Source organism: Myxocyprinus asiaticus, chromosome 7 (assembly GCF_019703515.2).
Source record: "Myxocyprinus asiaticus isolate MX2 ecotype Aquarium Trade chromosome 7, UBuf_Myxa_2, whole genome shotgun sequence".
Classification (NCBI taxonomy): Eukaryota; Metazoa; Chordata; class Actinopteri; order Cypriniformes; family Catostomidae; genus Myxocyprinus; species Myxocyprinus asiaticus.
This window is the reverse complement of record NC_059350.1, coordinates 55276193-55303743: the sequence shown is the minus strand read 5'-3', so window position 1 is coordinate 55303743 and position 27551 is coordinate 55276193. Positions and strand designations below refer to the sequence as shown.

At 38.2% G+C, this 27551-nt stretch overlaps 2 protein-coding genes across 3 annotated transcripts; both read left to right on the top strand.

Moving 5' to 3' along the window:
• The first annotated feature begins 188 nt into the window (after window positions 1–188).
• Window positions 189–10695, top strand: f7l (coagulation factor VII, like). Its single transcript, XM_051702081.1, has 8 exons — window positions 189–411; window positions 1440–1603; window positions 3425–3449; window positions 3842–3955; window positions 4077–4223; window positions 5856–5947; window positions 7487–7607; window positions 9732–10695. The coding sequence occupies exons 1-8, from the start codon at window positions 324–326 to the stop codon at window positions 10277–10279; spliced, it is 1299 nt and encodes a 432-aa protein (XP_051558041.1). The 5' UTR covers window positions 189–323; the 3' UTR covers window positions 10280–10695.
• Window positions 10696–13902: 3207 nt separating this feature from the next.
• Window positions 13903–27118, top strand: f7 (coagulation factor VII). Of its 2 annotated transcripts, none has more exons than XM_051702079.1 (8): window positions 13903–14002; window positions 14087–14244; window positions 15871–15895; window positions 15988–16104; window positions 17431–17571; window positions 20209–20333; window positions 25483–25603; window positions 25689–27118. In XM_051702079.1, exons 1-8 carry the CDS (start codon window positions 13942–13944, stop codon window positions 26270–26272), a joined length of 1332 nt encoding a protein of 443 aa, XP_051558039.1. In that variant the 5' UTR covers window positions 13903–13941; the 3' UTR covers window positions 26273–27118. The 2 variants fall into 2 exon arrangements, with proteins under 2 accessions (XP_051558039.1, XP_051558038.1); XM_051702078.1 differs by having other exon boundaries at window positions 14087–14250.
• The last annotated feature ends 433 nt before the right edge of the window (window positions 27119–27551 follow it).

Genomic DNA, 27551 nt, shown 5'->3' with positions numbered 1-27551 from the left:
TGCACTAGAGCTACAATCTATTAAACTGGGAAATATTTGCTATTATTATTATTATTCATTTTAAATGAGCTTTACAGTACATTTGGTACAATTGACTTGCTCTGGCATCCAGTTTGAAAACTGCTGTTATACATCATCAAGTAACAACATTAATGTTTGTGTCTCAGTGTTGTGTATTGTGATCAGGTCAGAACAGACTACATCTCCATCTGCTGTTGAGTTTCTAGAAAGATCAGCTTCAGTCACAGACTGTATTATTGTGCAATGTGACGCCCACCGATGAGGTTTATATACACACTGGACTTTGATCCTGACACTAAAATATGATGGAGTCAAACCTGAAGAGAATGAAGCTGTCTCACATGATCCTCATACTGCTCGCTATACCAGCATGCTCTGGGCTTCCATCAGGTAAGAAAGACACCTGTACACAACACATGAAGTGTTTAAAGAAAGAGCTGTTCATGTCTCAATCTCATTGACTTGATGGTTTCAGTGTTAAACGTGTTTCTAATCTATATTCACTCTGTTTACCCTGCTGTACTGACTAACACAAGAGTAAACTTCAGGTTTAAAAATGAACCTTCTTGGGGCAAGACTTCTGTTTGAACCAAATGTATTAATTTAAAATATTTGTCAACCAAATTAAAGTCATGTGGTGTAACCATCATGTAGGTAGCCATTTCTATCATTAAAAACAGAGAGCACTTCAGACGTAAAAAATAAATATATATAATATATTTATTTTGTCTTATAATTTAATATCAATATTTTGACATTTTAATGAAAAGGCAAATTTTCGTCAGGTCAAATGGAGTAACCCTGAGAAAACTTCTTTATATTCTTGACTCAAAATTCATATTTGTAAAAACTAAATGTTTTATCTATTTTATTTATTTATTTTATTAATGATCAATTTGTGTACACTCATTATTTCTTACTTAATGGTTATTATATTTGACAGTTATTAAAAAGTTATTAAATCTTTTTTTGCAGACAATGCAATAAATGTTTACCAAATTGTGTGAAAGCAACATGTGTCCATGACCTTGATACATGTGTTTTAAACTAGATTTTTAAAATATTTCTCATTTTTATCACCTCTGAGGACCTTATTTGTCAATGACCCAGGAACTCCAAAAGTTCTGTTATGAACCCTTTTGACAGAACAATATGCCAAATTACAATATGCCACGTTACCTAAAAGTTCAACACTGAAATGTTTTGATTGTCAGATGTTTATATGTGGACTGGAAAGGTTCTACAGGTTCTTTATCGGTTCTAATAGTGTATTGTTTTACAGTCTGTGATGCGGTACATCTGAATGAGTTTATAGTGCATCAGTTATTTGTAAAGCACAGAATCTAGTTCATCAGTGTGCTGTGAACTCACTGTCTGTACTTTTGAATATGAATTTTGTCTCTCTTGATCATCTGCAGTGTTCCTCAGTAAGTCTGAGGCCAGTCAAGCATTGACACATCGGGTTAGGCGAGCAAACTCGTTCCTGGAGGAGCTGAAGCTGGGAAATCTGGAGAGAGAGTGTCTGGAGGAGGTCTGCTCATATGAGGAGGCACGAGAGATCTTCACTGTTCCTGAACAACTGGTCAGAAACAAATACTAAGTTTGAAAGATTATTACACTGCATTTGAGACAACTATTGAGCATTAATCTTCGGTATTTCTTTCAGAGGAGAATTTATCAGAAGAAAAAAGGGAAATCACTCCTGACTATTTCTTGCAGATTGTTTTTGGTAGAGCACTTCTCCGTCATCAAATGAAACCATGTGTTATTCGGAATGATATAAAACTACAACATATGAAACTAGATTGAAAAAGTTTGTAGACAAACTTTATACTGGCTTGAAAAAGCCTTGGCAGAAAGTTTAAAAAACATTTTAAAAGCTTGGAGTTTTACAGATCGATAGATAGATAGCATGATTTAGCATGTAGCTACGCATTGCTAGCAAGTTGCTAGCATGTTTATAATGAAGTTAGGTGTTGCTAGCATGTTGCTAGGCATTGTTAGCATGTTTAGCATGTAGCTAAGCATTCTTAGCATATTGCTAGCATGTTTTAGGACATTGCTAGCATGTTTTAGCATGTTGCTAGGTGTTGCTAGCAAATTTTAACATGTAGCTAGTCATTGTTAGCATGAAGCTAGCATGTTTTAGCATGTAGTTAGGCATTACTAGCATGTTTAAGCATGTCACTAGGTGTTGTTAGCATGTATCTAGTATGTAGCTAATATGTTTTAGCATGTAGTTAGGCATTGCTAGCACGTTTAAACATGTTGCTAGGCTTTGTTGGCGTGTTTTAACATGTTTCTAGGTGTTGCTAGCATGTTGTTAGCATGCTTTAGCATGTAGCTAGGCAATATTAGCATGTTTTAGCATGTAGCTATGCATTGCTAGCATGTATATCATGAAGCTAGGTGTTAGCATGTTTTAGCATGTTGTTAGATGTTGCTAGCATGCTTTAACATGTAGCTAGGCAAAGCTATCATGTTGCTATCATGTTTTAGCATGTTGCTGGGCATTGTTAGCATGTTTAGCATGTAGCTAGGCATTATTAGCATGTTGCTAGTGTAACGGTGACCGGCTGATAGATAGCTGTACAATGTGTATAAACTTCACTCTCCTGACCTCAAGAGGTGCACTAGCGACTGACGTTAAAGGATGTAGCCTTTAGCCTTCTTGTTAGTGCACCCGCCTCCCATGCCGGAGACACCGGTTCGAGTCCTGTATGGAGTGGGTAGAACAAGAGTGTCACAGTGGTGCATTGGCCGGGAAGGGAGTGAGGTTTAGGGGGGTGAGTGTAACGGTGGCCAGCTGATAGATAGCTGTACAATGTGTATAAACCTCACTCTCCTGACCTCAAGAGGTGCACTAGCGACTGAAGTTAGAGGCTATTGCCTTTAGCCTTCTTGTTAGCGCACCCGCCGTGTCCTGTACGGAGCGGGTAGAACAGGAGTGTCACACTAGCATGTTTTAGCACATTGCTAGCATGTTAATAGGGATTTCTAGCATATTTTAGTGTGTTTTTAGGCATTGTTAGCATGTTTAGCATGTAGCTAGGCATTATTAGCATGTTGCTAGCATGTTTTAGCACATTGCTAGCATGTTGCTATGTGTTGCTAGGCATTTCTTGCATATTTTAGTGTGTTGCTAGCATGTAGCTAGCCATTTCTGTCATGTTTTAGAGTGTTGCTAGGGTGTTCTGGTTTGTTGCTAGGGTGTTTAGGGAGAGAAAGCGAAAGAGAGAGAAAAGGATAGTTGACATTAGCATATCTGTAGCACTCCTCAATTGTACATTTCTTTGGATTGAAGCATCTGCTAAATCTAGAGGAACTGATTAGTGGAGACAAAAACACAGAACAATTTGGCGTAAAGAGGAAAATCTAACAGAATTCACCTGTTGTGTTTCAGGAAAACTTCTGGAGAAAATATACAGGTGAGCTACTCTTTATAGTGATTTTATAAGCAGCTTTTGCATTTACAGGAATTAAAATTCTGTCATAATTTACTCACCCTCATGTTGCTCCAAACCCATATGACTTCTTTTTTCTGTGGAGCACAAAAGGAGATGTTTCACAGAATGTCAAGCTCCAAAAAGGACCACCATAAACGTATAATAAAAGTCGTTGTGCGTTATGTTCCTCGTCGCTTTAAGTGAGGAACCGACTGTCAACATGTGTCGTGGCAGGTTTGACATCAATGATGCCAAATCTCAATAGTCTCATAACTCATGCCATGTTTGAATATAGGATGATAATCTGGTTTAAATGAAACTCAAAACTCGATTTTTGTCTTTTCTTGTCCTCTGAGTGCTGTTTGTCTTTCCAGAGACGGATCATTGTCAGTCAGGACCATGTCAGAACGGCGCCACATGTGAAAATCAGGTGAACACGTATATCTGTATCTGTCCAGTGAAGTTTGAAGGACGAAACTGTGACAAAGGTAAAAGTTAATACATCAACATATAGTACATACTGTACATATATTAATAAACATCACTACAGAGTTAAGAAGCCACAGAACATCTTCACACAAGATTTAAATTCTGTTTTCTGTCCCACAGAAAGGTTTTTGCCTAGTTTCCAGAGTTGTTTGGACAGGAACGGTGGCTGTGAGCACTTCTGTGTAGAAATCAATAATGTGATTCATCGGTGTGATTGTGCAGCTGGATACAAACTACAAACAGACAACAGCAGCTGTGTACCTAACGGTACGTCACGAAAACCACATCTGAACAAACTTGTGTACGACTTACTGTGCACTATATAAAGTATGAGGCCTTCTTTAAATCACATTATGCAACGATAAACGTTTCAAACAGTAATATGATTCATTTAACCCTCCTATGGTATACACACACACACAAACACACAAACACACACACTTGCACACTCACACACAAACACACACATACACACACTCACACTCACACACAAACACACACATACACTCAAACTTGCACACACACACACACACAAACACACTTACACACACACACACACACACTACACACACACTCACACACAAACACACACACACACACACACTCACACACAAACACACACACACACACACACACACACACACCCACTCACACACAAACACACTTACACACACACACTACACACACAAACACACACACTTGCACACTCACACACACTCACACACAAACACACACTCACACACTCACACACAAACACACACATACACTCAAACTTGCACACACACACACACAAACACACACACTTGCACACACACTCACACACACACACTACACACACACACACTCACACACAAACACACACATACACACACTCACACACAAACACACACACACACACAAACACACACACACACACACACACACACACATATACACAAACACACACACACACGTTTGCAAAATAAATGTTTATTATAGAAAGTTTGAAATTGCAAAATATTTACTCTGATTCTTCTGATTAATTCTTTAATTTAACTATCATAATCTTTTAGTTCATTTCTGTTTCTTGATGTTCATTTTCTTGACATTATTATGCATTTACTTTGAGTTATTAACATGTTGTATGTTTGAAATAAATTATTGGTAGAAAAATGTTTATTCTGTGTCTTCTCTTTGTAACACCATGGTCAGGTTTGATTGCAGCATAATGACATTAACTGCAAAAATTGACACTTCAAATCAATTTTAAAATACTAAACTTTGACAAATAATAGTTTGATAATGTCTAAATATATATCCAAATGCATATCTTGTGATAAAATATCAAATTAGGATACAACAAGTCATCAGACTACACAGTATGTGTCTACAGTCATCTACTGGCTGTTACTGGTTTTTACTGGTTTTCAAGTCATGTTATTTTTATTTTGTTCTCCAGATGGCAGCAATCGGCCTCCAATTCATGTCACATTCTCATATTTTCTTCATGTTTCAACGTATCAAAAGTTCTGAATAAAAATAAAATAAAATAAAAATTGCTTACTTGCATATGCAAATTAATGGTAAAATGTAGAAATGTACATGTAAATAAGATCAAAATAGCATAAAATCTCTAAAGAAATGCATAATTTTATTGTTCTTACTTCAGGGAAGAAATGGTATTATTAATCATCATCAAAAGAAAAAGGGTTACACATCTGACCCTTCCGGTCAGAAATGACCGTGAATACCAAAGGAAGGTGCCATTTTTGAATACTATAGAGGGTTAACACATTTTACACAGATTTCCCCCACAAAATAAGTGGAAATAATGTGAAAACAGTCAGTAGTCTGGTCCAGCTCATATATTTCGTATTGTTCTGTAAAGTCTGATGTCTTTATGTTTATGCTGTATTTTAGGTGATTTCACGTGTGGTAGGCTGGTGCACAGGAGTGCAGGTCCCAGGATTGTCAAAGGTGAAGTGTGTCCGAAAGGAGAGTGTCCATGGCAGGTGAGGATTTATGATCAATTCAAATAAACGCTGCTGAAAATGTAATGCATGTAGGGGCTGCACGATTATGACATAGTAACTGCTGATGATTTCCCTTCATTAATGTAGTTTTAATTAATGGAATTTACAGTTTTTTTGTTTAGGACAGCTGCATGCCATGTTCTTAATTTAGGCTATGCATCCAAAACAAGCTGAAACGTGTGTTCATGTGAAAATAAATCATGCATCAGACTGCACTAAACTCTTTAGGACCGTTTCCGATAGCCACACGGAATCTGTGCGTGCAGATTTACACAGATTTGGGACACATCATTCTCACATTCCCTGCCCCTTGTGTTTGTTTATTAATTATTTGAGCTAATTTCATTAAACCTTCAGCAGCTATTAAGACTATTCAAAAATACATAAAAAATGCAGTTCACACAAAACATTTACTTGAATACTCTACGATGATGACATTTCTGAATTCAAAGTCATTTAAATATTTTTTCAGGGGCTTAAAAAAATGTAATGTGGTGTAACCGTCCAGAGACAGTAGAAAATAAATAAATAAAAGTTTCAATAAAAGCTGAAATCCTTGAAAAAAAAGATATGTTTGCATAAGTAGTGCAGAAAAATATTTTATTAATATTTCTTTAAAAAAAAAAAGAAATCAGTGAAACAACTGTTTTAAAATATGATTAAAATTGGAAAAACTTTTGCCAACCAAAAATAAAGTCATGTGGTGTAACTCACATGTAGGGAGCAATTTTGTTGTCATGTGACAAAAATAAAATAAAAACTTTAGACCCTCATGACTGTGTGGAGTTTTAAAAAATATCAGATATTTTCCTGAAAATGCCTATTTTGTTGGTCAAATGGAGTAACCCTATGAATATTTTTTTTACTCAAAAATATTGATTAAATTGACAAATGTGTTTGAAAACTTTTTTGAAATGAATGATTAAGTAGTGTAAACACTGATGTATTCAAGGTGCAAGAAAAGTGCTTTAATACGTTTTACTTGATGGTTAAACCACATGACATTTTTAAGGTAATTTAATCCATTTAGTTTGTTGAAAATGCTATAAATGTTTTTTTTAGAACTTTATGAAACCAAATTGGACACAAAGATTACATTTCAACTTGACATTAATGTTTTAAACTAGATTTTAAAAGCTTATTTTTATAGCACTGAACACTTAACACATTTGACCATGTTTACATCCATTCCGCAAAATTTCTGGGTTCACAGAAAATGCCAAAAAGTCAGTTTGTGACTGTGCCAAAACCAGTCTAAACACCCTGATTCATTATTGCATTCATGTGTCTGATTGTTTACAATGATCAATGTTACAAAAAAAACACGACTGCCATATATCTAAAGGCAGTTCTGTCATTGACACTTTTCAGGATAAGTTAATTGCACCAGCCATAATTGTAATCGATTATTTTTTCAATGAATTGTGCAGCCCTAAAGACATTTACTGTATTTTTCCTTCTGTTTATTCAGGAATCCATTTAGTTTCTCATTCGTTCTCTCTCTGTGCTGTTTCTCAGGCTTTACTAGAGTACAGAGGACAGTATAAATGTGGAGGTGTTATTGTAAATTCTCAATGGATACTCACTGCAGCTCACTGTGTTTGGGCGAAGGATCCGACCCTCTTACAAGTGACAGTCGGTAAGACATTATTGGTATGGAGGTCATATTCACAAAAGAACAAATTTGCCTCGTTTTCATTTATTAGACTGATGTCTATCAGTACGTTTACATGCACATTAAAAGTTTGATTTCAGTCAAATAACATTCGTCTTTTTTTTTTTCAATGTGGAATGCCCAATTCCCAATGCACTCTAAGTCCTCATGGTGGCGTAGTGACTCACCTCAATCCGGGTGATGGAGGATGAATCTCAGTTGCCTCTGTATCTGAGACCGTCAATCCGCGCATCTTATCACGTGGCTTGTTGAGCGCGTTACCGTGGAGACGTATCGCGTGTGTAGGCTTCACGCTATTCTCCGAACCGTCCGAATGAACTGACTCACTTAACTGAACAGAGTTCCGAACAGTAAATGGAATCCTTTATTTGAATCGTTTCGTTTCCAAGAACTTACTGAAAGAACCGATTCACTTAAATGATTCAGTTTCATTAGGGGCAGTGGTGGCTCAGTGGTTAAGGCTCTGGGTTACTGAATAGATGGTCAGGGGTTCAAGCCCCAACACTGCCACGATGCCACTGTTGGGCCCTTGAGCAAGGCCCTTGACCCTATCCGCTCCAGGGGCACCATATCATGGCTGACCCTGCACTCTGACCCCAGAAAAAAAGAATTTCACTGTATATGTGCAAATGTATAATGTGTGATAAATATATAAAATTATAATTATAATTTTCCCAACACTACCTGAGAGAGAGGACGGTTTAGGCTGCGCTGGGCTCAAGTGAATCAGTGAATCATTTATGTGAACTTGTTCATTTCCATGAACTGTCTGAAAGAACCAACTCACTTAAATGAATCAGAGTTCCCAACACTAAACATAAGCAAATCGTTTATTGTTACCGGTTCATTTACATGAATTGTCCGAAAGAAGCTATTCACTTAAATGATTCTGTTTTCCCAGCGCTACACAAGAAAGAGAGGATGGTTTAGGCTGCGTGGGGCTCAAGTGAATCAGTGAATCATTGATGTAAACTAGTTCATTTACATAAACCAGCCGAACAAACCAACTCACTAAAATGAATCAGAGTTCCCAACACTAAACATAAGGGAATCGTTTATTGTAACCGGTTCATTTATATGAACTGTCTGAAAGAACAGATTCACTTAAATGATTCAGTTTTCCCAGCGCTACATGAGAGAGAGAGGACGGTTTAGGCTGTGCGGGACTCAAGTGAATCAGTGAATCATTTATGTAAACTAGTTCATTTACATAAACCATCCGAACGAACTGACTCACTAAAATGAATCAGAGTTCCCAACACTAAACATAAGAGAATTGTTTATTGTAACCAGTTCATTTATATGAACTGTCTGAAAGAACTGATTCACTTAAATGATTCAGTTTTCCCAGCGCTACATGAGAGAGAGAGAGAGAGAGAGAGGATGGTTTAGGCTGTGCAGGGCTCAAGTGAATCAGTGAATCATTTATGTGAACTAGTTCATTTACATGAACAATCCAAACGAACCGACTCACTAAAATGAATCAGAGTTCCCAACACTAAACATAAGAGAATTGTTTATTGTAACCGGTTCATTTATATGAACTGTCTGAAAGAACCGATTCACTTAAATGATTCAGTTTACCCAGCACTACATGAGAGAGAGAGGACAGTTTAGATGAGTGTGTTTGATTACTCTCTCGACTCCATCACTGTGTTCACAATATAATGTGACAAATGAAGTGTTTTGTGACTCTACAGCGCTACTCGCTGGAAAATGAAGCTCATTACTGGAAAACAAACGACACTATTGTGAAAATATCTGAACTATTGTCACGCTACTGAAACATGTAGTTAAGTTAGAAGCGTCAGTACTTTTAATTAGTTACTCCTCAACACTGATTGAATATTGGTTTTCTTCAGCTTGAAAACATAAACCTGCACGTTGCCTTAAAAGTCTGCAGATGCAACCCAAGCAGAAGCATCTACCCCGTGAGAAAAGATATTTTATTGTTTTTCTTTTAAGTCTTCAATATAACGCTGGCTCCCTGTTAGTGGGTTTCCTCTAACAGTTCTCTCAGTGTTGAGATCAAAGTGTTGCACAGATCTCTTTATCTTCTCTTTCTATCTCTTTTGGCTTCACTCTTAGGTGAACACATCCGTTTTAAAGACGAGAAAACAGAACAGACGAGGAAAGTGTCTGAGATTGTCATCCACCCACAGTACAACCAGACCAGCTCTGACAGCGACATCGCCCTACTGCGTCTGCTCAGCTCCGTCACTCTCAACGCCTTCGCTCTTCCCATATGCCTTGTACCCGTGAACGGTACGTTTGGCCGCACTATCGGGATGATTCGCATGTCCACTGTCAGCGGCTGGGGTCGTCTGTCGCAGTCAGGGCCCGAGTCCACGATTCTTCAGAGGCTGGAGGTGCAGAGGGTTTCATTAGATGACTGTCGGGCCCAATCAGGTCTGAAGGTGACCAAGAACATGCTGTGTGCCGGCTTCATCGAGGGAGAGCGAGACGCCTGCCAGGGCGACAGCGGAGGACCGCTGGTTACCCGCTATAAAAACACATGGTTTTTGACGGGAATTGTGAGTTGGGGTAAAGGTTGTGCACGCTCGAATGTCTACGGCATCTACACGAGGGTGTCTGTCTTTGTGGAATGGATTATGAAGACTATAGACACCGCATGAATTAATGAGCTTGTAGAATGAATGTCAATAATGGTGAAGTGTGTCTTTTGTTTTATCTTAAAATACTTTCACTGTTCTGCTGAATGATGAAAAGTTCATTAAAATAATCTGAATTACATTTTTTTACTAGGCTTAAATTGCTCTGTTATTTTCTGTATACTTTCTGTGTTTCATACAGATATGAATCATGCCTATATACTTTAAAAACCTGTAAAAATAGAATGAATAAAAGGTGGTACTGCTGCAGGAGCATTGTTAATATATAAAAGTCGTCCATATCACTCGTGCACTACATTTCAGTTCTTCTGAAGCCATGCGATGGTGTTGTGTGAGGAACTGACTGAAATGTAAGTGTTAAAACACCCCTTCACCCATGTGAATCTGCCAATAAACAAGACAGATGAGACGAAAGTGTGCACATTGGTTCTTGTGTTTTTTTATGTGTGAAAGTGAACAAGATTTGAGAACAGGGCAGTCCGCCACTTTGAGAACCACTACAGTAATCCACTAAGAATTTAGGGTAGTTTGACTTCCTGAAGACTCTGCGATGCCTTTAAGACATTGCTTGGAAAGATGGCATATGTTCTGGGGTGTCCTGGCACGCGGAAAACCAAAGTATACTTGTGTCGTTTCAGACCTGTAGTTCGTTTGGTTTCTGAAGCAGTGGCTGAAATTGTTACAATGTTGCATTTTCTCCTTGGTTTGGTTCACTTTCACAAGGGAACATTTCAAAATGGACAAATGTGTTAATAATTGATACAGCGGGCAAAATACAGGTTAAAATAATACTGGTTGAAATGTGTCAAGCGGTACAATTGTTTAAAATATTGTTCATATTTTGGTTACGCAAAACGCTGCCACGTGCTACAGAATGCACGTTTCAATTAGAGGTTGTGCCACAAATAGCATTATCTTTCCCTCAGACAGAGAAATTTCATCATGGTTATTTTTATCCATCAATAGCTTCTTTTGCCTTATTTCGGGATTAAAGATCCTGTGAAATTAAAATGAAAGTTTTGCTCCTTTTAGTCCATATCTATTAGCTTTAAGGTTATGTATGTTAGTGTTCTTCTAAACATTGACAAAATTATTTATAGAAGATATAAGTGTTTCAAATCTGCAGTCTCTCTCTTCTGGCTGAAAGACTCATGAACATTCATGACGTCACATAGAGGTTCAGAAACCTTCAATCAAACGCTTTCTAGAACTAAAACAACCCGGCTGTGTTCTAACTGCTGCTGATCATGCCTTCACAGGGCTCTTCGAAGGGAACACAGTCCATGCTGTAGGGTCATTCCAAACAGATTTTCCAATTTGAATAGCTTAAAAAGTAAGTTCTGACTGACCATTATCACCTTTCAGCCATCTGAAGCTCTCACAGTGGAGGATAATTGTCTTTGAAGGGAATAGGGCATAGGGATGATCACTTCTGAATGGGACACACCAACATGGGAACTGGACAGAAGAAAATTACTCGTTTATTGAACCCTAACCTGACCCCAACCCAGATCGATTCATCCTCGTCAAAGCACTTCACAGGGACTTTAAAAAAGGCTCTCTCATTCACACACGTAAAGATGACTGAAATGAAACATGAAGCGCTAGCCGTGTTGCACTGTAAAAAATGTCTGTAATTTTAACGGTAAAAGACTGTAAAAATGCTACTTTTTTAAGATGTAAAAAGTATAATTTTCTGTATAATTAATGATAAAAAATGGACACTGTTTAACAAGAGAGTACATGTACTTTTTACAGTAAATTATCGTAAGTAATCGGGTGTTCCCAGAATTCCCTGCATGACCCATCATATTTCATTATATTTTATGGGAATAGTTCTGTTTCTACTTATTTTTAATATCACTTACATACATTGGGTTGTTCTGTGTTATATCTGATGTAGTTTAATGAATGTTTACTGCATTATTTTAATTTCACGTTACACTGATGATGTTTAGTGTTTGTGTGAGTGATAATGTCTCGACATGTTTATTGATCATTACTCCTGAAAGAGCCACTATTGATGAACTTCATGTCATCATGTGCTCTTCTGTCATTTTTACTGTGATTATCAATACATTATACAGTAAAAAGCAGATTTTTACAGTTTCAGAAGGTTAATATCAAGTTTATGACATTTTTTTTTACTGTAAATTTACCAGATTTTTACAGTGCCAGCGTAGTCATGTAAATTACAATAGTTTTAAACTGTAAAATAAGAAGTTGTTCTGTAAAGTTGTTTACATTTTTACAGTATTTTTTCCATAATTATTCTGTCAACCACAGCTGGCAGTTTTGTTGTTGTAGTTGTGAAAACAACAGGATTTTTACAGTGTAGGTAAGTTACTCAAAAAATAAATTATCATTCTAAAATTGTAATCAGATAAGTGACTTACTGATTACTTTATTGAAAAAGTAATCACATTACTTTAATTACTTATTACTTTTTCTGTTACTTTCTAAAACACTTTTCACAGACAAAAAAACACACACATTTGTTTTTCTGCTCAACTAATTTAAAATAATGTTTATTTTTCTCCTTGTTCATTGACTTGTTAGTGGGCAAACGCCAGCTTCAGAAAACAGATGTACATATTAACGTAATTCATGCTTTAAATGTAATTAACATTTATACGATTATTTTAGAAATATGTGTAACCCAAGTAATTAACTTATTTTAAAATCATTAACTGTAATCTGATTACAAGAATCTGAAATTGAATGCACTACACTACTTTTTGTTCTAAAAAGTAATTGAAATACAGTAATTAATTAATTTGTAATTAGATTACATCCAACACTGTGCGCTAGTTCTGTTTCATGGCTCCTAAATGCGTTTCTTGTTTTTATGTCAAAAAGTTGCTAACGGCGTAAAGCTGCCTGTTCTTCCACATACAAGGAGAGAAGCAATCGCATTGACTAAATGACCCCAGGAGTGATTAAATAACACATTTATTACAGGTGCAATTATATATATATAGTTGCCAAAAACGTTTTCCAGTATTTAAATCTAAATCTGCGTTTTGATGATGAATTACAGTGACGTGCTGACCCAGAGATTTCCTCTCCATTAGGTATACTCATGGTTATCACAGGGATATTCTTTGATTTGTTGGTCCGCTGGATCGATTTGCATTCTCATCACAAGTGAACCACTCCAGAGTTCGTTTAAAAACTAACGTCCTCGAGGACCGATTGTGTTGGTGTGGATCTGAGAGCGATGGCCGTGTTCATGTTATATGCATAAACTAAACGAATCAAGGGAGAAAATGCACCAGGTTTGAAAAAAAACTTGTGCCAAATGAGCCTAGTGTGAAAATGCCCTAGCAACCGCATAGCAATGCCTTGGCAACCACCCCCATCCCCCTGGCATCGTGATTTTTGCACAGAAAATGGGGACATCTAGATACTTTTGCAGTTCTGTTTGGTTCTGCTAGTGGTGAAATCACACGTTTCACCTTTAAAGATGTATTTCTGTAAGTGTTTATGTGAAATAAAAGATGACTTTAAGCAGAAGCTGTAAATGTAAAACATGTTTTGTCCTGTGTCTGTGTTCAGAAGGGTGGAGGGTCAGGTTTACTCTAAACTCTGTGGGTGGAGAGTTTTTAGACTTTAGACCTTTGAACCCGCAGCAGACAGACTAACTGATCAGAACGCTGGTCAACATGTGTCTCCTGTCTGTGTTATATGTCCTCATAAGTCTTTACTGCTGTCATTCTGCTACAGGTAATATGAAGAGAAAAAATCATATCCACATTATACTACAAATAATCCAATATTATTCATGATCAGTATTGAATGTGTTTGCAGTATTTGTAGAGAAAAACGAGGCTCATGAAGTGTTGTTGCGGATGAAACGGGCGAACTCAGGCTGGTTTGAGGAGCTGAAGATGGGTAATCTGGAGAGGGAGTGTCTGGAGGAAAAATGCTCCTATGAGGAGGCGCGTGAGGTTTTTGAACACACGGAGGTCACAGTCAGTATTATATACAGTTTTTATCACATGATAACTACAGAAATAATCATGTGTTCAGTGAATGAAAGCATTCCGTTTGGTTTGTAGATAGTAGTCTTGCTCAATGTGATGTTTGTTAAACAAATATCTTTAAAGGATTAGTTCACCTAAAAATGAAAATTCAGTCATTGTTTACTTACCTCTGTGTTGTTATAACCCTATATGACTTTCTTTCTTTTTCTTAACACAAAGAGAGAAATTGTGAAGAAATATTGTGCTCAGTGATGTCATACAATGGCAGTTTATGGTGACCACCTCTTCAAGCTTCAAAAGAACACAGAAGTATAATTCAGAAGTCTAATAAATTATTCATGAGACTCATGATTGTTATGAAAGTATACGATAAGATTTGGTGAGAAACAAACTGAAATCTAATGTATTATTTAGTGAAAATGTTCACTGACCGTTGATCTCCTGTGTGTGTTCATGATAGGGCACGAGAGCAACAGTTCACGCAGCGCCCTCGCGACATTGGGGCGTTCAAGCAAAAACTCGTTTTTATATAAAACAGTTCCTCCACAGTGATAGTGACAACAGAACACAACTGCACACAAAACAGAGAACAGAACTTACTAAACATGTCTGAAGAGTTTGTTGTCGAAGAATTGATGCATTTCTATGCCCAGCCTTATTTTTTTAAATGTTTTTGGACCGGTGCCAGTTCACAGTGGATGGAGTTCCCCACACAATGCCGAAAATAGAAAACAAGTGATTGATAGAATGTACCGTCACTTGTCACTGCTGGTTAGGACAAAAACTCTGATTACCATAGAAAATATACCTTTTATCGTGTGTCGTTTGCCGTCAGGTTAGAACACGGTGTGACCGTGGCTGCCTGTAGCTCCTCTATGTTTCTGTTTGATTTCAGAGTACTCAAAAAAATAAGGCTGGGCATAGAAATGCATCAATTCTTGGACAACAAACTCTTCAGACATGTTTAGTAAGTTCTGCTCTCTGTTTTGTGTGCAGCTGTGTTGTGTTCTGTTGTCACTATCGCTGTGGAGGAACTGTTTTTAGATAAAAATGAGTTTTCACTTGAACGCCCCAGTGTCGTGAGGGCGCTGCGAGAACTGCTGCTCTCGTGTCCTATCATGAACGCACACAGGAGATCAACGGTCAGTGAACATTTTCACTAAATAACACTTCAGATTTCAGTTTGTTTCACATCAAATCTTATCGTATACTTTCATAACAATCATGAGTCTCATGCAATAATTTATTAGACTTCTGAATTATACTTTTGTGTTCTTTTGAAGCTTGAAGAGGTGGTCACCATAAACTGCCATTGTATGACATCACTGAGCACAACATTTCTTCACAATTTCTCCCTTTGTGTTAAGAAACAGAAAGAAAGTCATATAGAGTTATAACAACACAGGGGTGAGTAAACAATGACTGAATTTTCATTTATAGGTGAACTAATCCTTTAAGTTTTTTTAATGAGATGTACAACTTGAAATAAAAGTGACTTCAACTGCTTATTTATTTATTTTAGTTGACGGCTTAATAAGGATTTGAGTTGCCTATTTTATCAGTGTAACCCGTCATGACAAATTTAACCCATTCCTTGTTTCCACACAGAATGAGTTCTGGATAAAATACAATGGTGAGACTTTGAAGTTTTTTTTTTTTTTTTTATCTAAATAAATGTCATTGTACTTTATTCCATGCAAATAAAGTCTGTCTGTTCATCTACAGTTAAAGATCACTGCAAATCAAACCCCTGTGAGAATAACGGCAAGTGCGAGATTCATAACGCAGAATCCTACACGTGTCTGTGCGCGCCGGGCTTCAATGGACGCCACTGTGAGCACGGTAAGACTTTCATATCTGTGTAAAGGTGGCAGTACTGACAGCTCTAAGATGTGATTTGTAATTATTGATAAATCTATATTCCCCCAAAAATTATAATTGTTTTTGATAATATTTTCCACGGTAACTTCTGTAACAGGGATGAATGGGCTTGACAGAAGCATTGAACACAACACAGTAGTGCCATCTTTAATTTTTGACGGGAATGAAAATGAGGCTGTGAGAGATAGACTTAAAGGTCTCTGTTTTTTTGACTGTGCTAGGCACAGCGCAATGACCATGCAATATGTCTTATCCAATTTTCATGAGAGTGCTCATTCTAAGTGCAATTTTCGTGCCAGCGCAAAGTGCAAGTGGGCATGAGTGGGAGTGTGTAACAGTATAAGGATGGGCAAGGAGGAGGCGGGAACAGTAAACATAAACTTTAATGTTAAACTTAAAACCAACATAAACAAACACGCAGCACGGCCATGTGTGTGTCTCTCTCTCGAACCGGAGTCTCTGGCCACCCCTTTATCTCGCTCTCCCGCTGATCAGCTGATTCAGCGCCGGCCGTGCTCCATCACGGCCTGGCCACACCCTCCTTCTCATCATAGAGTGTTTGCACTACTGTATGTGTATGCGCGCAAACTGTGGGTGTGTTGTATGTTAATGAAGTGGCGCAAAACGCAATTTGCTATTTTCTTTAGAAATAGGTTATTGCGCTGAGACATTTCAAAAGCACGTCTGTTTTCAGCACAAAGTCTAAACTCAGTTCCTGCATTTGCAGTTTGGAGAATACAGTCCATTTGCACAACCAACATCTTATGAATGTGCTGTCTTTGTTTATATCGTTGGTGCTTGACAGGGAATGGACTTTATAATAGGACACAGACAGTGTCGGAGAAGAACCTCAGAATTAAATAGCACTTGACCCAGCACGTACAATTTCACCAAACCTACTTGTGAAAAAGACTTAGCGCATACTTGCACCAAAATCCCAAAACTTCATGCCCAAGACCACCGACTTGGTGCCTATGATGTATCGCATAGCACCTAAAATAGGGCCCACAGTCTCCTGAATGTGTTGTACTGTTGTTTAAAGTGTTGTTTAAACATGAGTTATGGAAAATTAAATGTGATTCAGGAGCTTTATACAGTTTGTAACCTATTCATGGAAAGTGCCTCATCTATGTGCAACTGCTTCATCAGGACATTATCTGAACAATGTTGTGAAAGCCGTTTTGGCATTCAGAGTGGCATGAGAACTGCCACGACCTTGAAGTTTAAGAACAAACAGAGATTCCTGAATCAGGCACAAAACATTCATCTTGGATTTGACTCCTTCAGTCATTAAGGATGTTCCTGACTCGTGTCTCCATGACAACGGGCGCTGTGAGCACTTCTGTGTGGAGGAGGATGGTCAACGTAACTGTTCCTGTGCAGACGGGTATTTATTAGGGTCAAACGGTCAGAACTGCCTGACACATGGTGAGAAAATCACAAAAACAGTTCAAGCTAGTCAGCCATCTATACTTGTGCTGTCTGTTTGTTTACTAAAGATTATACACATTAGTGGCTAGACTTTGTGATGTTTAGCTGGATGTTTGATGTGTTTTGATAGTATAAAGTCAAACATATATAAATGTCATTGCATTACCCTGCAGAATTAAAAAAGCTGGTTGGCTGGTTTTATCTGGTTGCCCAGCCTGGTCTTAGTTGGTCAGTTGGCTGTTTTAGAGGGGTTTTGGACACTGTTTAGCTTGTTAGTCTGGGAGACCGGCTAACAAAAAAGTGTTCAAAACCCCTCTAAAACAGCCAACTGACCAACTAAGACCAGGCTGGGCAACCAGATAAAACCAGCCAACCAGCCTAGGCTGGTTTTATCAGTTTTTTCAGCAGAGTAGACAACAAAATATCAAAGCAAGTGGTGTTTATCTGAGAGAAAGATAGCACAAGCACAATTTTCAAGCAAAACATTTGACAAATATAGCTGCAAGCAGCAATTAACGGGGTTCAAGTGTTTAAGAGCCTTTAAGTACAAATGCAACAGATATTAAATATTAATTACAAGGTCTGTTAGCACCTAAACAATGATAAAGTGTCTTAATTTTCAGAACTATCAGGTTAGGTAGCACAGAGATATTGTATTTTTTACATTCCTGACTGTTATAGCGCCACCAAGAGGCAGAAGTGTGCAATTTTGTGTGTGTCCTCAGATTTACCTACTACATAAGTGTCTAAAATATAGTGAAAATATCTCATTCCGTTCAAGAGTTATAACCATTTAAGTAAAAGGGGCCACGGCCATTTCGTACGTTTTAGCATAACATTCTGACGATTAGGGCTACATTGTCAGCAAAATCATTGCGATTATAACGTGGGTATTCAATGTATCGCCCAGCCCTATTGACGATTAATCGAATGTTTGATTTTGGTTTTATAATTATAGATATTGGGACTCCAGAAAATCTCTCTGCACTGGTTTGGTTCTAAAATGGCGAATGGCCTAGGTTTATTTAAAAAAAATAATAATAATTTAAATAATCTCAAATATTTAACAAACTATTTGATTCACACCAATGGTTCTTGAGGCAAAGTTGTTTAGAATAAAGATTCATCATATAGTATGAATAATGTGTGTCTGTGTGAAACATTGCAGTTTATACAACAATTTACACGCATGAAAAATGCGATAGCGCCTAAATTTTGCACAAACCTCTTGGGCCAAGAGACAAATAGGCCTACTACATTTCGTTTCAATCCGCCTTTTATAACCTTGTAAAACAGATGATAAAATTTGATTGGTCGCTGACGCATGTTTTTAATGATGGCACGTTGTACAAAGTAACTGCATGCAAAATTTCGGTTCCATAGTTAGAGCCATTTTTAGATTTTTAATTATTATAGCGCCCACAAGAAGCAGAGGCACGCAATTTTTTTTGTGTGTCCTCAGAATTACCCCATACAGAAGTGTTCCAAATTTGGTGATAATATCTCATTTCTTTCAAGAGTTTTAATCAGTTAAGTAAATGTGGCCACGACTACTTCTTACATTTTGGAGTAATTTTGCCACGATTAATCGAAAGTTCAAACTTTTTTTGATAATTATTGATACTGGGACTCCAGAGAATTTTTCTGCACTGGTTTGGATCTGATAAGGCAAGCGGCCTAGGACTAGTTTGAAAAAGTAGGTTTTGTGAAAAATCCAAAATTGTGCAATATCTAGGGGGCAGAGCTTTGTTTTGTTCACTATAGCGTCCCCCCCACCATTGGCTGATTGGGCCGAGTCCATGTGTATGGCTAGCCAGCTGGAGTACTACCATTCCCCAGAATTTCACGTCTCTAGGCCTTACGGTTTGGTCTGCAGGATCAGTTTTAGGGCAAAATACTAATAATAATAATGCTAACAATTGGGGCCTGGGTATCTCAGCGAGTATTGACGCTGACTATCACACCTGGAGTCGTGAGTTTGAATCCAGGGTGTGCTGAGTGACTCCAGCCAGGTCTCCTAAGCAACCAAAATTGGCTTGGTTGCTAGGGAGGGTAGAGTCACATGGGGAATAGCGTGAGCCTCCACACGTGCTACGTCTCCGCGGTAATGTGCTCAACAAGCCACGTCATAAAATGCGTGGATTGACGGTCTCAGACGTGGAGGCAACTGAGATTCATCCTCTGCCACCCGGATTGAGGCGAGTCACTACGCCACCACGAGGACTTAGAGCGCATTGGGAATTGAGCATTCCAAATTGGGGAGAAAATAAATAAATAAATAATCCTAACAATTAAAATAGGGTTTCAGCTATTTGTGCTTGAACCCCTGATAATAAGTTCACCTGTGTGTCTTCATACATCCACTAAAAATCATCACAACACCAGTTGGTTAAAAATCATTGAATAAAAAATCCCTCCGAAAAGTCAAGTTAGTTCTGAGAAAGTGTTTGATACACACAGATCACACTTGCTTTCATATTTCACTATCTAATGCAATGACATTCACACATTTTTAATGGGAACAAAAGTGTCAAAATACTTTTGGGGGGCCACTAATCATTGAGGGTCTCTTGAAATTTTATAGACAATTGGTGTTTGCATTAAAATTTCAATACTGTAATTGTCTTTTCTAAGAGGCTTTTCCGTGTGGAAAGGTTCCACTTCTTCAGGGTAAAGGAAGTGCTGTCAACCCTTATGAAGACCCCAGATCTCGTATCGTTGGTGGAGAGGAATGTCCTAAAGGTCACTGTCCTTGGCAGGTACAGCAGTCAGACATTACAGAGTCTATATGGCCCAGTGCAGTTTTGGGAGTGACAGCTGGATTTAATTGAGGGAGTGAATCCACTAAATTATTATTATATGAACTGAGTATAAGAGTCACTCTCAAACCAGCAATGTTCCGTTCTGCTAATATTCACACATCAGCACCAAAATTCACCAAAATGATTTCATTTTAGGTAAAGACTTTGTGTGATGTGTGAAGGCACCTAATGGTTTACATACTGATGACAAAGCAGCGTTTTGGCATCTTGCAGTTGTAAAACAGAAATACAGATGCAAACAGTTTAACTCTTTAAGCTCGGATTGGCCCGCCCGCCGGCAGGTCCGTCGAGAAAAAAAGTGATGATTAAAATATTTATAACTATATATTATAGTCCTGACCAACACAATATAGGTATCGTTTGAAAGCTAAAAAGCCATACTTTCCAATACATGTAGACATTATGAACAAATGTTCAAGTGCTTTAAAATTTGCAGACAAATCAGAAGTGTTCTGTTTTGAGAATTGTAATAATTTTGCGCTGTACATATTATTGTAATCAGTAAAAACATCAAACTCATCAAATAGTCCATGTGTCATATGTTGTTGGAAAGCTCTCAAAGAGTAGAATACAACCAGCCAATTTGTTTTACTCACAGACAAAAATATAGTGAGTAATAGCTAAGTATATGTGTTTGACAATTATGTTGGTGTTGCTTATATGCCGTGTTTTCGCTTCTAACTTCAAGAAAAATAAACAGAACATAAAATATCAGATATCATTACTTAGAGGAGGTGATTATCTTTCAAACGAGTCCACACACAAGATAATCAGATGCATAGATCATTAGATAATCCACATGAATCACAATGTGGACACACCACATAATGTGTTATCTGGTTAAAAACACGTTATCTTTCCTGGATCAGATGACTTCATCGGAAATGATGTAGTACGTTGTCCAGCGTAATGAACGCTAAACCAGTCGTATTAAGATTCAAATCGCTGCAACCAGAGGTGGAAGTCATCCAAATATGGGCAGAGATGATCGATCACTGTAATTACATATAACCACCAGGAGATGCCGCCAAATACATGACACAGACTCAATGATGACTCAAATAACACAGAATGGAACTGAATGAGATCTTGTTACTCACTTTTCCCCCCCTTTTTCTCCCAATTTGGAATGCCCAATTCCCAGTGTGCTTTTTAAGTCCTCGTGGTGGCGTAGTGATTCACCTCAATCCGGGTGGTGGAGGACAAATCCCAGCTGCCTCCGTCTCTGAGACCATCAACCCACGCATCTTATCACATGGCTTGTTGAGTGCGTTGCCACGGAGACAAGCTTCACGCCATCCACCGCGGCATCCACGCTCAACTCACCACGCGCCCCACTGAGAACGAACCACATTATAGCGACCATGAGGAGGTTACCCCATGTGACTCTACCCTCCCTAGCAATCGGGCCAATTTGGTTGCTTTGGAGACCTGGCTGGAGTCACTCAGCATGCCCTGGGATTTGAACTAGCGAACTCCAGGGGTGGTAGCCAGCGTCTGCCTTTGGTCTTTGTTTAATTTTGGGTATGCCACTGAAACAAGAAATCTTTAAATACACCCTCAGAGCTGAAAGTGTTAAGATTACTGACCAAAGTTAAGCCTATTCTTTCTTTTAACAATTTTGAGAGGGTGATGTATGCCTTTGTTTCTTCACGTATGGACTATTGGAATTCCCTTTACATAGGAGTCAGCCAGTCATCTTTGTCAAGACTGCAAATGGTTCAAAATACTGCTGCTAGACTCTTGACGGGTACTCACAAATGAGACCACATCTCTCCAATATTAACCTCTTTTCATTGGCTGCCGGTACATTGATTATAGAATTGATTTGAAGATTTTATTGTTTGTTTTCAAATCATTAAATGGGTTAGCACCATCCTATCTTTCTGACCTTTTGCATATACACAAGCCCCTTAGATCTCTTCTGATCAGAGGATTTTGACTGAACCTACAGTAGGACCAGACTCAAGCTAAAGGGGGACCTCTTTGGAGCAGTTTATCCCTGCCAATTAGAACAGCTCCAAAGTTGTTATCTTTTAAATCACAGTTAAAATCTTTTCTCCGAGGCTTCTAGTCGAACCGTGAGTTGAGATTTGTCTGTCCATTTGTTTATTTTTTTTATTGATGCATTTATATATTTTCTATGTCTTGTAATTTGTATTATTATTGTTGGGGTTAGGTGAGGGTTAACCCTAACCCTATTATTTATTTTTATTTATTTTTATTTTTTTAGATTTAAAATAATTAGATCTAATTAATTACAATAGAAATATGAGAAATTAAAATGTAATTGGCGATTAACACTTTTTATTGATTCACACATTTGAAACAGAAAAGCAAAACATATATTCATAGAATCAACTATAACCCCCATTATTCCCTTTCCCCCTCCCAATCCCACCCTGACCCTCAACAAATATGCCTGTGGTCACAACTTGAGTTACACACACACAAAAAAAGAAAAATATACTATATATATATATATATATATATATATATATATATATATATATATATATATATATATATATATATATATATATATAAAAACATAATAATAATAATCACACACATTTAAAATTGCACTTCTCTCTCCACTGCCCCTCCCTGAGAGTCCTCCAAAAAGGCCAAATATCTGCCCCATTTCTTATTGAAGGAATCTAAGTTGCCTAGCCTTCTATATGACATCTCCTCAAATGCCACCACCCTGCCCATCTCTGTGTGCCACTCTTGAAATGAGGGTGCTCTAGCCGATTTCCATCCCCTAAGAATGATCCGTCTGATGATCATAACACCGGCTAGGACCCAATTTTTTATGCATTTATCCCCTATATTAATGACCGCCCCATTGCCTAAAATACAGAGTCTGGGGCAAAATGAAATTTGAGTGCCCAATGCATCACACATAAAACTCTGAACCTTCAACCAAAATTCTTGAATCTTAACACACCACAAAAAAACTTGGGTTGTGTCTCCATCCTCTGATTGGCATCGCCAGCAGGTGGGTGTGTCTTTAAGACCAAACCTATACAATCTAGAGGGGGTCCAATAGAATCGATGTAAAATCTTGAACTGCATAAGGCGCACCCTTGCATCTCTAGATGCAGACTTGACATTTTTTAGAATCCTAGCCCACACTCCCTCCTCCAATACCAAGTTTAAATCTTTCTCCCATAATCTCTTGAGTGAAGTTGAAGCTCCATCCCCCAGACTCTGAATTAGCAGGGAGTAATACACTGATGCCTCATGACCTTTTCCAAAAGCAGTAATCACCCCTCCCAGAGTATCTGCTGCTTTAGGGGGGTGTGTGCTACTCCCAAAAATAGTACAGAGCAGGTGGAACTCCACTCTCATATAGGTCACCGAGTGTAGTAACCTCCCTCACAATCCACTCTGACCAACAGAAAGGGGACTTATTAATACATAGTTTAGGGTTCAGCCATATGCTTGGGGAATAGCGTGAGCCTCCACACGCGCTACGTCTGAATTAAATAAATGTCCGAATTAAACACTCTGGACACTTTTGTCCATACCGCGTGCAAATGCAGGATAATGGGGCGTAATTTAAGTTCTCCGATTAGTTTGATTGAAAGGCTTTGCGATGGTGAAATAGGGGCAAGAACTTCCTGTTCAATACAAAACCAGGGAGGGGCTCTCTCAGGTGGAAGCGACCAATGAGCCAAATGTCTGAGACCGAGTGCATAATAATAAAACAAAATCTTGGGTAGGCCTAGCCCACCTTTGTCAATCGGCCTATGCAGCTTACTGAAATGCAATCTGGCACACTTACCATTCCAAATGAAGGACTTCACTATGCTATCTAATTGCTTGAAATAAGAGAGGGGGACATCTACAGGGAGAGATTGTTGCAGGTAATACAACTCATTTTAATAACATTAATCTTCCCAATCATAGAGAAATGTAATGAAGCCCACCTGCTCACATCGCTCGAAAAACTTTTTATTAAAGGGTCAAAATTAACTCTAACTAAATCACACAAATTTGCTGGGAATAAAATACCCAAATACTTAATGCCCTGTTTGGGCCATTGGAAGGTGCTCGGCTGAAAAGCCGTTACTGAACAGTACGCTGTCAGAGACAAAGCTTCAGATTTAGACCAATTCACTAAAATGTAATTTCACATTTAAAATGTTAACATGTTTTTTTTTTTTTTTTATGTGTAAAAATGTAGTAAATATTCACAGTTTTTTAGTCATAGTTGTTTTCTTTTTATGAAAGTGTCCTTTAATTTTTGTCAATATGTAATCATGTCATATTCATTCATTTTACTAAAATGACATAAATGATATATGTAATTTTAGTTGACAGAAAATAACATTTTAGTTGACAATAATGTGCAAAATTACAAAAACATGTACAGTATATGTTAAATATTCCAACATTTTAAAACATTTATGAACTACTTTCAATTATTTAACCATTAAAGAAGAAAGTTTAAAATGTGAGATTCGTGAGAAGCTGAGCTCTTGAAATTAACACATATAATGAATATACTGAAGTATTCACTACTTTTAGAAATGACTCTGTTGTAAATTCCTCACATTTACACAGTTTATGATGTTGTGTTTCATGTAGCATGTTTTTAAGGAAACTGCATATTCACAACACAAGTTACACACTCTTTCACTCTTTTATCTTTTTTGTTTATAAATAAATAAATAAAATGGTGTTAGTGCATTGTTGCATCATGCAATATATTTGTTTCCCATCATATTTTCATCAACACTGCGTTTTAATTAAAACCACATGATTACCGTCATGATGTGTCTTTTTTGTCTCGTTGTTGTTATCGTTGACAAAATAAAAATAAAAAAACTTTAGTTGAAGAGATTAACACTGTGTACACACTGCACAGATTTAATGTGAATTTGGTTGTCATTACCTGAATGTTTTAGGTGTGAATTGTGTTGTAGAATGTAGCTCTGTGTGAACAGAATGAGATTAAACACTTAGAAGAGGAGTGACAATCATATTAGGTTCAGTGTGTTTGTGGCCATAAATGTTCTCAGGATGTTCTAGACTTTAAAGCCAATGTGTGTGTGTGTGTGTGTGTGTGTGATGACAGGTGTTGCTGAAGTACAGTGAGAAGGGCTTCTGTGGAGGTGTGATCTATAAACCCACCTGGATCATCACTGCCGCTCACTGTTTAGAGAATCTCAGAGTTGAGTTCCTCAAGATAGTTGCAGGTACAGACACTCAAAAGTCACATTTTACACCCATCCTGATGTATACATTGTGCGTTTATAATCTGTCTGTTTTGCCGTGCATCAGGTGAGCATGACATTGAGGTGGAGGAGGGCACAGAGCAGATCATACAGGTGGATCAGATGATCATGCACCCCAGATACGTATCAAAGACCGCAGAAAACGACATTGCATTATTGCGTCTGCGCAGCCCCATCATATACAGTTCATATGCTGTTCCTGTGTGCCTGCCTCAGCGAGACATGGCCATAAACGTGTTATGGACCATCAGCAAGCACACGGTGAGCGGGTGGGGCAAACGCAGCGAGGATGGGCCGACATCACGATTACTGCGACGGCTGATAGTGCCTCGAATCCGCACGCAGGAGTGCATCGAGAAGAGCAAAGTGTCCATCACCAGCAACATGTTCTGTGCAGGTTACATCGAGGGAAAGCAAGACTCATGTCAAGGCGACAGCGGTGGGCCACTGGTGACCCACTACAGGGACACCACATTTCTGCTGGGTATCGTGAGCTGGGGTCGAGGGTGTGCTCGCCCGGGGACATACGGCATCTACACGCGTGTCTCCAACTACCTGCAATGGATCCATGAATGTGCAGGAAACACCGTTCTCAATACTACAGCAGCAATTATTGAGCTTCAAAAATGACACAAATGAAGAATTACTCATTTACTATTTATATTTACCTGACTTTTTATGAATTACATGATTACATATTAATTTATCAATCCCTCTAATTCTTCATTTTAAATCCACCTATGTGGATCTGGGTAGCTCAGCGAGTAAAGACGCTGGCTACCACCCCTGGAGTTCGCTAGTTCGAATCCCAGGGCGTGCTGAGTGACTCCAGCCAGGTCTCCAAAGCAACCAAATTGGCCCGGTTGCTAGGGAGGGTAGAGTCACATGGGGTAACCTCCTCATGGTCGCTATAATGTGGTTCTCACTCTCGGTGGGGCTTGTGGTGAGTTGAGCGTGGTTGCCACAGTGGATGGCATGAAGCCTCCACACATGCTATATCTCCGTGGCAACGCACTCAACACGTGATAAGATGTGTGGGTTGATGGTCTCAGACACGGAGGCAACTGGGATTCGTCCTCTGCCACCCAGACTGAGGCGAATCACTACACAACCACGAGGACTTAAAAAGCACATTGGGAATTGGGCATTCCAAATTAGGATAAAAAGGGGAAAAATCCGAAATAAATAAATAAATAAATAATCCACCTACAGCTTATATAGTCTTCGAGTGTTTTCGGCTTCACAATTTTTGAAACAGTTTTTATTTATGACGTTGATTTACATAAATAACTGGTCTAATCTTTTAAGTAATCAGATTACAAGAACCAAGTACTAGTAATCAGTAATTACAGTTACATTTTGTTGTTGCTTACCGGTAAATGCATTAAAAGAAAACTCTTAATGGATCAAAATATGAGAATTTATATGTTTTTGTGTCTGTTTTCAAGAGAAATAAAAAAGGCACATAAAATGGAATACCTGTTTTAAGATCTTAGTTGGTATTGGATCTAACATACATGTTGTGACTTTTGATTTTTTGATAAGTTTTGTTAGCTCTTCTTGACCTATGACAGCAAAGGATTGAAGTTGCTTGAGAGGAAAATTATGAGACACTGTTTTCTGTGGTACTGTGACTGACAATTGCATAATTCCAATTTTATTTCTGATGATTTCTATATTATTAGTAAAAACATTAATGAAGTCATTACTAACTACCACACCTGGAGTCACGAGTTAGAATCCAGGGAGTGCTGAGTGACTCCAGCCAGGTCTCCTAAGCAACCAAATTGGCCCGGTTGCTAGGGAGGGTAGAGTCACATGGGGTAACCTCCTCGTGGTCACTATAATGTGGTTCTCGCTCTCGGTGGTGAGTTGAGCGTGGATGCCGCGGAGAATAGCGTGAAGCCTC